The sequence below is a fragment of the Harmonia axyridis genome, chromosome 5 (assembly GCF_914767665.1).
Source record: "Harmonia axyridis chromosome 5, icHarAxyr1.1, whole genome shotgun sequence".
NCBI classification, from domain to species: domain Eukaryota; kingdom Metazoa; phylum Arthropoda; class Insecta; order Coleoptera; family Coccinellidae; genus Harmonia; species Harmonia axyridis.
Genome location: NC_059505.1, coordinates 41,245,374 through 41,259,313, shown reverse-complemented (window position 1 = coordinate 41,259,313; position 13,940 = coordinate 41,245,374). Strand labels below are relative to the sequence as shown.

The 13,940-nt window shown below is 35.7% G+C and overlaps 2 protein-coding genes across 4 annotated transcripts; one reads left to right on the top strand and one right to left on the bottom strand.

Moving 5' to 3' along the window:
• The first annotated feature begins 15 nt into the window (after positions 1-15).
• On the top strand, positions 16-13,662 carry LOC123681276 (armadillo segment polarity protein). Of its 3 annotated transcripts, none has more exons than XM_045619587.1 (12): positions 16-299; positions 982-1,030; positions 1,281-1,559; positions 3,774-4,131; positions 4,352-4,712; positions 4,828-5,213; positions 6,164-6,389; positions 7,630-7,942; positions 8,697-8,750; positions 9,967-10,055; positions 11,691-11,787; positions 12,738-13,662. In XM_045619587.1, exons 2-12 carry the CDS (start codon positions 1,000-1,002, stop codon positions 12,923-12,925), a joined length of 2,382 nt encoding a protein of 793 aa, XP_045475543.1. In that variant the 5' UTR covers positions 16-299; positions 982-999; the 3' UTR covers positions 12,926-13,662. The 3 variants fall into 3 exon arrangements, with proteins under 3 accessions (XP_045475543.1, XP_045475545.1, XP_045475544.1); XM_045619588.1 differs by lacking the exon at positions 16-299 and adding an exon at positions 404-485; XM_045619589.1 differs by lacking the exon at positions 11,691-11,787 and having other exon boundaries at positions 123-299.
• Positions 1,580-3,381, bottom strand: LOC123681277. The gene has a single exon (XM_045619590.1). The coding sequence runs from the start codon at positions 3,212-3,214 to the stop codon at positions 1,625-1,627; it is 1,590 nt and encodes a 529-aa protein (XP_045475546.1). The 5' UTR covers positions 3,215-3,381; the 3' UTR covers positions 1,580-1,624.
• Positions 13,663-13,940: the final 278 nt, after the last annotated feature.

Sequence of the window (13,940 nt, the reverse complement as noted above, 5' to 3'; positions counted from 1 at the left end):
TAAAGTCCTAGACAACATATCAATGCAATTGAAAGTATTTCTCACTTCTTCCTCTCAAAGTTGAAATCGTTGAAATAGTGCAGTATATTTGTTTACTTGGAAAAGATGAGTCAAATATGTCCGATGCGAGCCTTGCGGTCTTGAGTCTGTGACTCACTGACTTCCATGTCAATAATTGTCAATTTGTGTGTAAACTGCCTAAACATACAGGGTGCGGTGTAAATTAAGTGATTTCACCCCTTTTGTGACAAAGTAACTGCAAAACAAATCGATCGATAATCGATTAACACATCTTTAAGGTATTTAAAAGTGTTATATCTAGGGTGTAGTGTACGGAGTTCATTTCATTACAAATAAAAGCATTCCAGATTCCAGCACTTGACTTTTCAACATGGTGGAATGACTAATTCTTTCTTTTTAGAGAATATTGAAATTGGGTTTGTGCAGTTTTATCGTGATATTTCTTTAGCGGTTATTGTTTGGAGGTAATCCATAACTTAATTTACGACGAAGAAATTTTAATTATCAAAGTTCTTCTTTGTGTATATAATATACATTTTTAAAGTTTGTGATCTCTATTGTATTACTACATCATATCAAGTATACAACTCACATAATTCCAATATAAATAACTTATTCCATCTGAATTCGTTGTTTGGTGTTATGAAAATACTGTGAGCAATACTATCTTTAGTTGAGGATTTGATTTCTTTCACAATACTTTCTTGCATCAGATTAAATTTTAGTGGAAAAATATCAATTTACTCCTAGTTGATTATTAATTGAGTGTGTCATAACATAATTAATCACTCTCAGTTATCAGTATTATTGTTCTCATTCGTTAACTTTTTCATAGAGAAATGTAAATTCAAATTAAAAGGGCAGAAGTTGTTTAGAGCTCAATCGTTCAATGCCTCCTATTAGAATTATTAATCTTAATTTAGTCTCTAGATTATTATATTGACTTTTATGATTTTTCAGGTGAAAATCACCTTCAAAATGTCATATATGAATCAGAATACCAGGCCAAGTAAGTAAATATTATCTTAACATAGAAGGGTTATCAAATAAGTGCTTAAATTGAAATAGTTCTGAATTACTATAGGTGTTATTATTGCATTTTGTAGTTTGGAAAATTTTAGGCTTCTGGTTTCAAAATTTGACCTTTTTGTTGATAAACAAAGTAATCTGGGAGGACCAAAATGATGAAAGCACTGTTATTTGATATCCTTCATTTTTCCCCTACTTGCGCTCCTATTACAACGATTTTTTCTGTCTAGTTTCTGGCCATTACCAGAATTCCGAAATGACCGCAAAGGAACAGACCCTGATGTGGCAGCAAAATTCCTACATGGGTGACTCTGGAATCCACTCCGGAGCAGCCACCCAAGTACCATCCTTAACAGGAAAGGAAGAAGAAGACATGGATATTTTCGATCTTGATCAAGGGTACCCCCAAGGTTTTACCCAGGATCAAGTTGATGAGATGAACAGTCAACTGAATCAGACTAGATCACAGAGAGTCAGAGCTGCCATGTTTCCAGAAACTTTGGAAGAAGGTCAGTGAAAATATAGTTTTTTCATACAATTTATTTTATTTTGTAAACAAGTTACAACTTACAATTCAAGAACATATTTTAGTGTACTTAAAATTCGTACTTGATGTCCTGTTTCCACTTTTTTTCTTTTTAATCTTCAGGAAGGATAATCTGGATTTAAAGCTTTTCACACTAGGATACTTCCTCAAACTTGATTCACTTTGAGAATTTTCTATCAGTTCTTGATTTGTGATTTCGTCATCTGCAACATTTTCTGCATTGTTGTTCTGAGTCTCTTGCCTTTCCTTGCCTTTTGGTGGAGTGTAAGTCCAACCAACTTTAGAAATTCTCTTCAAGATATTGGTATCTATGTTGATATTCTCTGGGCTTTTACTGGTAACTTCTGGTGTAGAATGTGACTCTAAAACTTTTGTTTTTTTATTAGTATTTTGAGGTTCTTCCTCATTTTGGCTTTTATTGAATTTTTCTTTATTGTTCTGAATTTCAACTGATGACAAAACATGTTTCTCTATCTGGTTTGTTTCCTTCTCTTTTTGTTCTGAAATGTTTGTGCCGGTATCTCCTATCATATTAGTGGTGTTCTGTTCCTTTTGGTTCACTTCCAAATGGCATTCTTTACTCTGTTCAATTTCAGTGGCAGTTTCTTTGGAAACAGTATAATCTTTTTTAGGTTTTATAGTTTCAATGTCATCTATAGGTTCTTCAATTGAACGTTCTTCAACTTCATTAAACACAGTGATTGCAGATAATTCTTTAGATATTCTTTGAACTGCATTATGAGCAATGCTCATTTCTGAAGAAGTTCTAAAATTCTTTAAGTTACTCAAATACTTCCTGTCAGACGAATTTGAAATTCTGTCCATATTTATCTTTTCCTCAACATTGTTTACCGATTTATTAGATGCGAAAGACTGTCCTGATACTAGAGATAATTGGTCTAACTCAAGCTTTTCGTTTATAAGTGTTGTTTCTACCATTATTTTACTTATATAAGGCCATCTTAATACTAGATATATTATAAGAAAATAGTAATCCTTTTCTGAATTTTCATTTAAACCTGAGCGAAAAGGTCTCAGTAAAAGACAAGCTGTGAAATACTTGCTGTAGTAGATAACATTCTTCATCTTTTTTCTTTCATTGATGAATGATATGTTCCTTATGAATTCGATATGTTCGTTTAATAAAAGTTTATGTTGGGCAGGTAACCTCGAAATTTCTGTATGTATTTGAATATCGCAGTAATTGAAATTCTTCGTTTTTCTCTTGTAATTTTTATCATTGAAAATACCTGTGCATTTCTGTGATAAATAGAACCAGTTGAAGTAGTATCCATTCATGTAAGGTGCCAAAAGTGGTAGTGGAAGCAGTCCAAGAAAATGTTCAATAAGCCAAATAAAAGACTGTGCTGTTCCATCCAGTTTTGGGTGTTTGGTATTCAACAAATTGTCCTTCAGAGAGATTTTATTATTGGGGCCCTCGTTTTGACTAGATAATAATAATTCAGAAGTGATATTGTCTTTCTGGAATCGTTTGAGTGCCGAGTTGTACAAGATCCTGATTTTAGGATGTAAATAATTAGCTGGATATAAATCCTCCAGCGGCACTTCGAAATCGAATTTATTACATAGAAGGCGGGATTCCGAATATTTCCACATTTTCTCTTCAACAAGCGATTTATTCAAATGTGATATGACACTATTTGATACAATTCAATATTATACAATTTAATACGAGTCTTTAAAATGGTGGAATCCGAATTCGATGAACGAAATTTCTATGGACAGCGTCCTGGAAATTGATCTGGATTGGTGCTCGATCAGCTGCTTGATTTGAATTGACCAATCGGAGATATACGTCGATCATTTGGCGGACATGGTTGCCAAACTTATTATTGAGACTACGAAAAGGGAAATTCGCGAATTCGAAGGATTTCAATTTTTTAGTGAATTATGTCCTATTTTAAAGCTTTGCTTCGTTCAGGCATTATTTCGAATTACGAATTATTTCGGAGCCAGATATTCCAACTGAAACTTTTCAAATTGAATCGAAAATACTCGATTAACGAACTAAAACAGATTTATTTTACAACGTTGTCACGTTTTTTACAGAATTTATATCGAAATATACTGGGTTAACGTACTAAATAGATTTATTTTACAAAGTAATCATGCCATTTCAACAATTTCAAGTACTAAATACATTCCACCTACGCAGGTATAGAAATTCCATCGACTCAATTCGAGAACACACATCAGACGGCTGTCCAACGTCTTTCTGAACCATCTCAGATGCTGAAACACGCCGTTGTGAATCTGATCAATTATCAGGACGACGCCGATCTGGCCACTAGGGCCATACCGGAGCTGATAAAGCTGTTGAACGATGAAGACCAGGTGGTGGTGTCTCAGGCAGCGATGATGGTCCACCAGCTGTCCAAGAAGGAGGCTTCCAGACACGCCATAATGAACAGCCCTCAGATGGTGGCCGCCTTGGTTAGAGCCATCTCCAACTCCAACGATCTGGAGACCACCAAGGGAGCCGTGGGCACCCTGCACAAATTGTCGCATCACAGGTTGGTTTTGGAGACTTTTCTAGATGTTTTTCACGCAGTCACTTGCATTTTCAGTGTTAACCAACTCATATTTTATTCAGAACGCCCTGTAGACCTTTATCTGCATTTTGAAGAAACTAATACATAAATATCTGGCATAAAAACGAAAAAGCTTTCTAGTTTTGCAATTATTCATTGCCCTAACCTCACTTAACCTAAAAAAGAAAACTACTACTTGCAGGCAAGGTTTATTGGCCATCTTCAAGAGCGGAGGCATTCCTGCCTTGGTGAAACTGCTGAGTAGCCCAGTCGAAAGCGTTCTCTTCTACGCCATCACCACCCTGCACAACCTGTTGCTCCACCAGGACGGTTCCAAGATGGCCGTCAGACTGGCCGGCGGTCTGCAAAAGATGGTCGCTCTGCTGCAGAGGAACAACGTCAAATTCCTGGCCATCGTCACCGATTGCCTTCAGATCCTGGCCTATGGTAACCAGGAGAGCAAGCTGATCATCCTTGCCTCCCAGGGCCCCATCGAGCTGGTGAGGATCATGAGGAGTTACGATTACGAGAAGTTGCTGTGGACCACCTCTAGGGTGTTGAAGGTTTGTTGGTTTTTTTGGTGCATTCTTTCTATTGTCTATCTCGTCGTAGAAGGAGTGCTTTTCTTCAAATTTTTTCGAGATAACTTTGAAATGTGTTGATACGTTTCGTCTCTAGGTTCTCTCTGTGTGTTCGAGCAACAAGCCCGCCATAGTCGAGGCGGGGGGCATGCAAGCCCTCGCCATGCATCTGGGCAGTCCCAGCCAACGTCTGGTCCAAAACTGTCTCTGGACCCTCCGAAACTTGTCAGACGCAGCCACCAAGGTGGACGGACTCGAAAACTTGCTGGGATCCCTCGTTCAAGTACTTGCGGCCACCGACGTGAACGTAGTGACCTGCGCGGCTGGTATCTTGTCGAATTTGACGTGCAACAATCAGAGGAACAAAGTGACGGTCTGTCAAGTTGGAGGCGTCGATGCCTTGGTCAGAACCATCGTGAACGCCGGAGACAGGGAGGAGATAACAGAGCCTGCGGTTTGTGCACTTCGTCATCTGACTTCAAGGTAAGCGTTTGACGCAAGTTGTCATCTTTAGAAACTACAGGTCACTGACTGAATTAACATGCTAAACGGTTAGGCCCAGTTTCACCAAACAGCACTTGATCCCAGATTGATTAAACTCCGCTTGTTACTAAAGCAGGCTTAACAGTGTTTTCTGTTTCACCATGCATCAACCCGTCCGGAGATGATCGCGATTAACCAAATCGCGATTAAATAGTCAAACCATTTGGCAACGTTGTGAACAAAGAGTTATATAGTGTTCTGTATCGTATCAGCAGTGATGACCACCATTGGCGCTAGGTGTCAGGTGTCATTCATTCATAACTCATAACATTTCAAATCATTTGTCATCTTGTAAACAAAAAACAAAGTTAATTTTTGCCGAAAATGTCGAGTGATGTGCTTCGAATTTGACGCAAGTTTTGACAACAAAGTTGTCATCTTTAGAAACTACAGGTCGCTGACTGAATTAACATGCTAAAGCTAAACGGTTAGGGTGCTACCCCCATCAGTAATTCTAATCTGCCTTACTATTGGCTACAACTTTTACTTAAACACAAAGTTAATGATCTTTCTCATTATACATTTCAATACCTTTGACCTTCGGTTGTATTCACATTATTTTTTTTAGATTATTCCAAAATTTTCAATGATTTTATAAGCAAACTCTAATTTGAACCATTTTTTGATCCAGACTCTTCCCAAGGAATTATTTCAGTGAATCTTTTGAAATGGGCCACCCTGTATAATAAGAATATTCCTTGCAGTCTATCTTAGACTTTTTCGCAATCAAAGCATTCAACTTCATAGATAGGCAACTGATTGTAATTTTTCTGTTATTTAAGGGGAGTTTACTTGAATATTTTTCGATTTTAGTCGCTGTATGTTAATTTTATGTTAACTTCCTTGTTTCGAAGTTTCTTATTATTTCATATTGTAATCCTTATTTTCAGACATGTAGAATCCGAGATGGCACAGAATACAGTTAGATTGAACTACGGTATTCAGGTTATCGTTAAACTGTTGAACCCACCTTCACGCTGGCCATTGGTCAAAGCTGTTATTGGCCTGATCAGAAACTTGGCCCTTTGCCCGGCCAACCATGCTCCTTTGAGAGAACACGGAGCTATACACCATCTGGTGCAGCTGTTGATGAGATCATTCCAAGATACCCAAAGGGTAAGAACTTGACCGCATAAGAAATAACAACAGTGGCCAGAATATCAATTTCTGGTTTTTTTTTGTTAAGTTTTTCAGCGAATGTCAAATGTCATGAAAGTCATTTCACCTGTCAAACTGCAAATAATCCAGAAAACTGAATAGTGCAAAAATTATTTTTTAATCAACTTTCTTTCAAGACAATTTTTACAACTCGATATATCAGTCTAGTATTTGAAATAATACAATCTTGTTTCTTTTCATTTATAAAGGGTGTGTTTTTTTTAGAGCTATAGAACTTTAAATTGCAATAAAACAACGATGGATTATTCGATTGACATGAATTTTATTTATCCGCAAGATAATCTTGTGGCATTACATTTTAAATATGATTTCTGGCATATGACCGCCACGGCTGGCTCGGATGTAGTCCAATCTGGACGTCCAATTTTCGATGACTTTTTCCAACATTTGTGGCCGTATATCGGCAATAACACGGCGAATGTTGTCTTCCAAATGGTCAAGGGTTTGTGGCTTATCCGCATAGACCAATGACTTTACATAGCCCCACAGAAAGTAGTCTAGCGGTGTTGAATCACAAGATCTTGGAGGCCAATTCACAGGTCCAAAACGTGAAATTAAGCGGTCACCAAACGTGTCTTTCAATAAATCGATTGTGGCACGAGCTGTGTGACACGTTGCGCCGTCTTGTTGGAACCACAGCTCTTGGACATCATGGTTGTTCAATTCAGGAATGAAAAAGTTAGTAATCATGGCTCTATACCGATCACCATTGACTGTAACGTTCTGGCCATCATCGTTTTTGAAGAAGTACGGACCAATGATTCCACCAGCCCATAAAGCGCACCAAACAGTCAGTTTTTCTGGATGTAACGGTGTTTCGACATACACTCGAGGATTAGCCTCACTCCAAATGCGGCAGTTTTGTTTGTTGACGTAGCCATTCAACCAGAAGTGCGCTTCATCGCTAAACAAAATAAAATGGACGTAGTGCGCGACACGTATTCCGCACAGAACCATTATTTTCGAAATAAAATTGCACTATTTGCAAGCGTTGTTCAGGCGTGAGTCTATTCATGATGAATTTCCAAACCAAACTGAGAATAAATCACTTGACAGCTGTTAAATCGGTCGCCATCTTGAACAGTAATGCCAACTTAAAGTAATTAACCTCGAAAAAAAGCACCCGTTATTAGTGTGAGATTCCACAATCGAATTTATAATTTTTTTTTTTACGTAGAGAACAAGCGTCTCCACTGGAGGCAGCCAGGCTCCGGGGACTTACGCCGACGGTGTAAGAATGGAGGAGATAGTCGAGGGGACAGTTGGAGCTTTACATATATTGGCGAGGGAGTCCCACAACAGGGCCATCATCCGCCAACAGATGGTCGTTCCGATCTTTGTCCAGCTGTTGTTCAACGACATAGAGAACATCCAACGCGTTGCTGCCGGCGTTCTCTGCGAACTTGCTGCCGATAAAGAAGGGGCCGTGATGATCGAACAGGAGGGCGCCACTGCGCCATTGACTGAGTTGTTGCACTCTAGAAATGAAGGTTAGTATTCGGCTTTCGATTCGATTGAAAACGTGAAGAGCATGAGTTTGTCACATATTTAACTCTATTGGACTCGCATAATAGGGCAAATGAGAGATTTTGTTCAAACCCCCCCACTCCTGTAATGTAGAAATACGTAAACAATTTCGGAAATAAACTTAGTGCGGTGGTAAACTCAAATTTTGAGGTGAATAGAAACTTTTTCTGTATCTAATTTCATTCTAGCGTGAAAACGGTCATAGGTGTCAGGGCGTCCGTTTTTGACGTAACACTTAACATTTAAGTGAACCTTTCCATAACCTCACATAACCAACAAAATATAGGGTTTTTCCAAATTGGAGGTTCAAACGAAAATTACAGAGTTCTCAGACCTAACCTAACCGTAATAGAGCGTTGTGTCATTCATGCAACATCCTGTATAGATATATGAAACTCCGGATCAAAATTTTTCACTTGAAGGCATATTAAAATCTTAACATAACTAAACCAGTCTAACACTATTATTTCCAAGGCCTGCTAATTTACTAAATAGTTAAAATCTTTTACAACATTGGGTTAGTTATACGTACATAACCTAGCTGTCAACTGACTTATAAGGGAGACACCTGTCAAAATTGAATAGTGCTTGATTTAAAGTTTTATAAAAAGAAATCAAAATTAACAAACATTCCTTGAGTTGAAATAATTATTCTCTATCTAGTGAAACAGTGAACAAGTCGTTAACACCCTAAAAACTAATTTCTCTTTGTGGTAGGAGTGGCAACATACGCAGCAGCTGTTCTTTTCCGCATGAGCGAAGATGTAGAAGGTATTAGAATAAACAATTTTTTTAGTCAATATTGCCCAGAGAAAAGGGTGTCTAATCGATTGCGTCTTGATTCAATTTGATTAAAATATCCTGGAAACATTTATCAATAAGAATAACGCTTCTATCATTGAAACTACTGTACAAAATTCATATGGAAACTGAATCCTATAAAACTTTGAGGGTTTTCAATTGATTTCAAAATTTTGTAGAGAATCATTGGCGCATGGAAGAGGCACTGCGATTTTCTGTAAAAATAGTGTTCACAACAAAGAGCGCTCAGATCTGACAATAATTGTCGTTCCCCACATTTTTTTTAATGCTCAGCAATTGAAGTTTAATTAAATAGTCACAACATGGTGATGCCTCAAAATTTGATAAGTCGAACAATGTTATTATTGAGTTCAATTAATTGTATGTATACATATATGAAGGATCAACCAACATTTTTCAATGCAAAAACCGCTTAACAATAATTATGGGAATATTCCATTATTTTCAATAAAAATTCATTTCAATTATCATAGAGCACCATCTTGGCAGGCAAGAGTGAAACTATTGGAAAAATTTGAGTTGTTGGGACAAATTATTGATGTAAAGAATCGAAACCTTGTGCGTTGCTCAAAAAAAACTGAGAATATTGCTGCTGTAACCAGTAATTCTGACGAAAACCCAGGTTTATTCCTCATCGATATTTTGGAAATGAATGATTTTTTATGAACAGAATTGGAAGATATTGACGTTGACGACGTTCATTTTCAACAAGACGATGCTACGTGCCACACAAGCAACGAACTAATCGAATTTTTGCAATAAAAATTTACTGACCTTGTTTTTTCTCAAAAAGGTGAATTGGCAATCCAGATCTTGTGATTTAACACCTTTAGACCTTTTTCTTTGGGACCACGTGAAAAATAAAGTCTATGCCAATACTCTGCAATCTGTTCAAGACCTTAAAAATGGAATTAATATATTTCTCTTAAAATATACTTTTTTTTTTTACTGATCAAAATGAAACCTCTTGGAAAACCCTGAAACTATTTAAATATTCCAACGTTTCAAATCAAAAAAAGAAAATTGGGAATGACAAAGAACCCTAACCTATTCGATTTAGGAGTTCCTTTCATCTTAGATCTGAACGCTTTTTGAATACTTCTAGTATTGTGATTGTTGCAATATTTTATATTCATGAGATATTAACAAATATCTACTTATTTAGATAAGAAGCGGCTGTCAATGGAGTTGACAAACTCCCTCTTCAGAGAGGATACCGGATGGAACCCTGATCTGATGGGAGCTGATTTACAAGTGAGTGACAACTTGAAAAAGTTTAATTTTCTTTTTTCAGTATAGCGTTCAAGGTAAGAGTATTATGAGAACCAAACCGAGTTGAAGTTCGGTTCAGGTTTTGTAGTTTTGCTTGGTTTTGCACATTTCATTGTTAGTTTTTCGTGTTGCTAATGAATTGTGAATATAGTTGTAAATTTTACCACGTCGTTATTATTCGAATTTAGTTAGGTACAGTTTTAGTGAGGTAAAAATTTTTTTCTGGTTATTTTTCATAAAGGACCCCGCACGGTTTCTATGGAAAATGGGTCCCAGTCGAATTGGCTGAAAATTCAGTATAATGTAGTTTATGAAGTCCTGATCAAATGTCTCCATGGGCACAACAAGATCTAATGTACAGTTTTTCAGATACAGGGTGTCAAACATGCAGAGAGAAGGTTGTTACTTACCTTTAGAAAATCAATAATGTGGCGATTTTTTTGTTACAAAAAGTTGAAGATAATAATTACAATCTGAATATTGTCGACACGAGTTGTAATAAGAAGTTGTAAGACTCCGTATACAGGGTCATTAATATTTTACATAATTTTTATGTAATTCTTCGAACAAACTCAGTCTAACGCAAAAGTTCGTAGACTTGCAGAATAAGTAAAAAACATTTGATTTTAATATTGGGTGATCTGAGTTTACTATTATACGGGGTCTTCCACTTTTTTAGTTGTAGTAATTTAATTTTTTTCAGGAACATATAGAAAAATTAAACATAAAAGTAGAAAACTAAATATAATATGATCAATATTCTGCGGCTCCTGTCTATTTGTTGCATCTTATACGGATCCTGGTCGACCGCATGATGATGCATCAATCAAATGGAAGGCTACTGCGTTAAAAATATTTCTTACCATGTCTGTTAAGACATTGTAATTATGAATATGTACGGATTCTATTATTTGTTGATGGCTTGCATCCGATATCGGCCTATCCCCTAACCGAATTATATGATCCGTACAAGATGCAACAAATAGACAAGAGCCGCAGAAGATTGATCATATTATATTTAGTTTTCTACTTTTATGTTTGATTTTTCTATATGTTCCTGAAAAAAATTAAATTACTACAAATAAAAAAGTGGAGGACCCCGTATAATAGTAAACTCAGATCACCCAATATTAAAATCAAATGTTTTTTACTTATTCTGCAAGTCTACGAACTTTTGCGTTTGACTGAGTTTGTTTAAAGAATTACATAAAAATTATGTAATTATTAATAACCCTGTGTATGGAGTCTTATAACTTCTCATTACAACTCATGTCGACAATATTGAGATTGTAATTATTATCTTCAACTTTTTGTAACAAAAAAATCGCCACATTATTGATTTTCTAAAGGTAAGTAACAACCTTCTCTCTGCATGTTTGACACCCTGTATCTGAAAAACTGTACATTAAATCTTGTTGTGCCCATGGAGACATTTGATCAGGACTTCATAAACTACATTATACTAAATTTTCAGCCAATTCGACTGAGACCCATTTTCCATAGAAACCGTGCGGGGTCCTTTTTCCCTACAATTTATTTATATGTTTTTTTATATGATTTCACATTCTTGTTTTGTTTTTGTGTGTTTGATTTTTGGCATTTCGACCGTCATTTTAGGACATTTTGAGTCCAGACCAGCCTTACGACGGTATGTATGGACAAGGACCTCCCAGTGTCCATAGTAATCATGGGGGCCAACCCTATCAACAAAGAGGTAAATAACAAAAAAATTGTTCACCACTTTCATTAACTTAACCCCAAATCAATCGAGGCGATACTAAAACATTAGCCTTACCATCAGCCAAACCGGTACTAACCTAAAATTTTAACGTAAGTTTAAATGTGTAAATGCATGATTGTTGTGAATCGGCTATTTGACAAGTTTTGAAAGTCTAATCGTTGAGAACGTCAATAAATAGAACAATGTCGAATAGCCTATTATTGCAGAATTTTTTTAAGCATGATTGTTATTGCTAGTTGCATCCGACCTCAGATTGATAAACAGATAGAAGGAGCATATGTCATTTTCAGTAGGCAAATTTTGTCACCAACAACTATCAAATTTGACATGAAGCGCGCGGAAATGAAAATATATCAGTGATACGATATTTTACTCAATTCGCGAGTTTCTCCACAAAGAACGCACTTCTTATGTATCATAGTGAATCAACGTTTCATATTAACTCAAAATATATTGAAATAAATACCTAAATATATCAAAAATTCAGAAAAAAAACTTCAAGCGTGCCAAACGACGTGATACAACTGATGACACTAGGAGAGCAAAAGTTGCCAAACCTTGGATTTCAGCAGGTAGATACGGAAAATAATAAATATTCTGCTTATTATAAATTCGACAATTAGGAAAAATATCGGCTTCCAAATATTGAAATTTGCATTTTTAATCGGGAATTACTCGAATAAATATATTTCATTCAATATAATATACATTCATAAAGATCTAGTAAAATTGTGGATTTGAAAATATATCGCAATCCGACAACGTAATCTAACCATGTTGGGGACATGTAAACATTGCGTATACTCCCTCTATCTACGTTTATTACTCTATGCATCCGACATTTCTGGTTCATAGAATAATTTGACAGATCTGTCAAATTGTTATCGACATAACCTGCAAGTTTTCGAACGTCCAAATTTCAGGACCATATGACCAGATACCAGTAGGGAGTATGGAAGGATTAGAATTAGAATCCCACACTGGAGGTAACGGTTCAATATATAGTGCAATGGAAGTGGAAACAGCCGATCAGGACTTGAACTTTGATCAGCTTCCTACTCCTCCACAAGACAACAGCCAAGTTGCAGCGTGGTACGATACTGACCTATAATTTTATTTTATAATTTGTAAGTGCTAAATAAATAATAATATCATTTTTTTTATTATCACTAGAAGTTTGAAAACTCTATATATATATATATATATATGTATAGTTCGAAAACTAAAACGGATCAAAACAATTTAAAAATTCATAAATCCTCGTGCATTATCGCAAAATCTTATCGAAACATTTTTTGAACTCATTCAATTGAAAAGTAGCAATTTATTGAATAGTGGATCGTAGGAAGATGTTTTCTATTATCAGTGCAGGCAGCTTTAAAAGAGACTTATATAAATTTATTCGATGTGTTTTAATCAAGTGAAAAAGATTTTTACTTCGAAGAATATTGTGACGTTCTGCAATCTTAAGAATTTCGGTGCCAATTTTTTTTTATATGTTTACTTTCTTTGAAATTATTTATTAGTTAAGTTCATATATTTATATGTTCATTAAGTGCTATTACTCGTATGTATTTGTGTAGTTTAAAACATTTATTCACATGTTTCACATTAGCATTAAACACTACAGTATTGGAAAACAATAACATATAGCGTATATGTCATTTTTTTGTATTTAGGGCTTTTTTTTATGTTACAATGATTTTTTTCTACCTATTTTATGTGCACTGTGATAACTTCCATTGTGTTTTAGATGTTATTTCTTAAAGTAATCAACAGGGTAGAGATTAAAGGTACTACTGCCACATATATGCTTCTATTTATAGAAAAGTAAACTTTCTAAATGTATTTTGTTGTTTTATTACCCGCTTGTTCCAGACATTGTTACTCATTTTTTGGGACCAAAAGTGGTCTTCAACAATTAGGTTCCAAACTCTATAAAGAATTGGAGGCAATAAAGTTTAGCCGCTGTGTATACAAAAACCCTCCAACAATAAGCTTGAGAATTTTAATTTTCAGAATCTTAATATCTCAGTCAAGTTTTATGGTGAATAGGTGTTCTGGATTTAAGATCCTTTAATGAAATAAAATTTTTGAAACTGATCTGATCAGAAATTCTTTTTCTA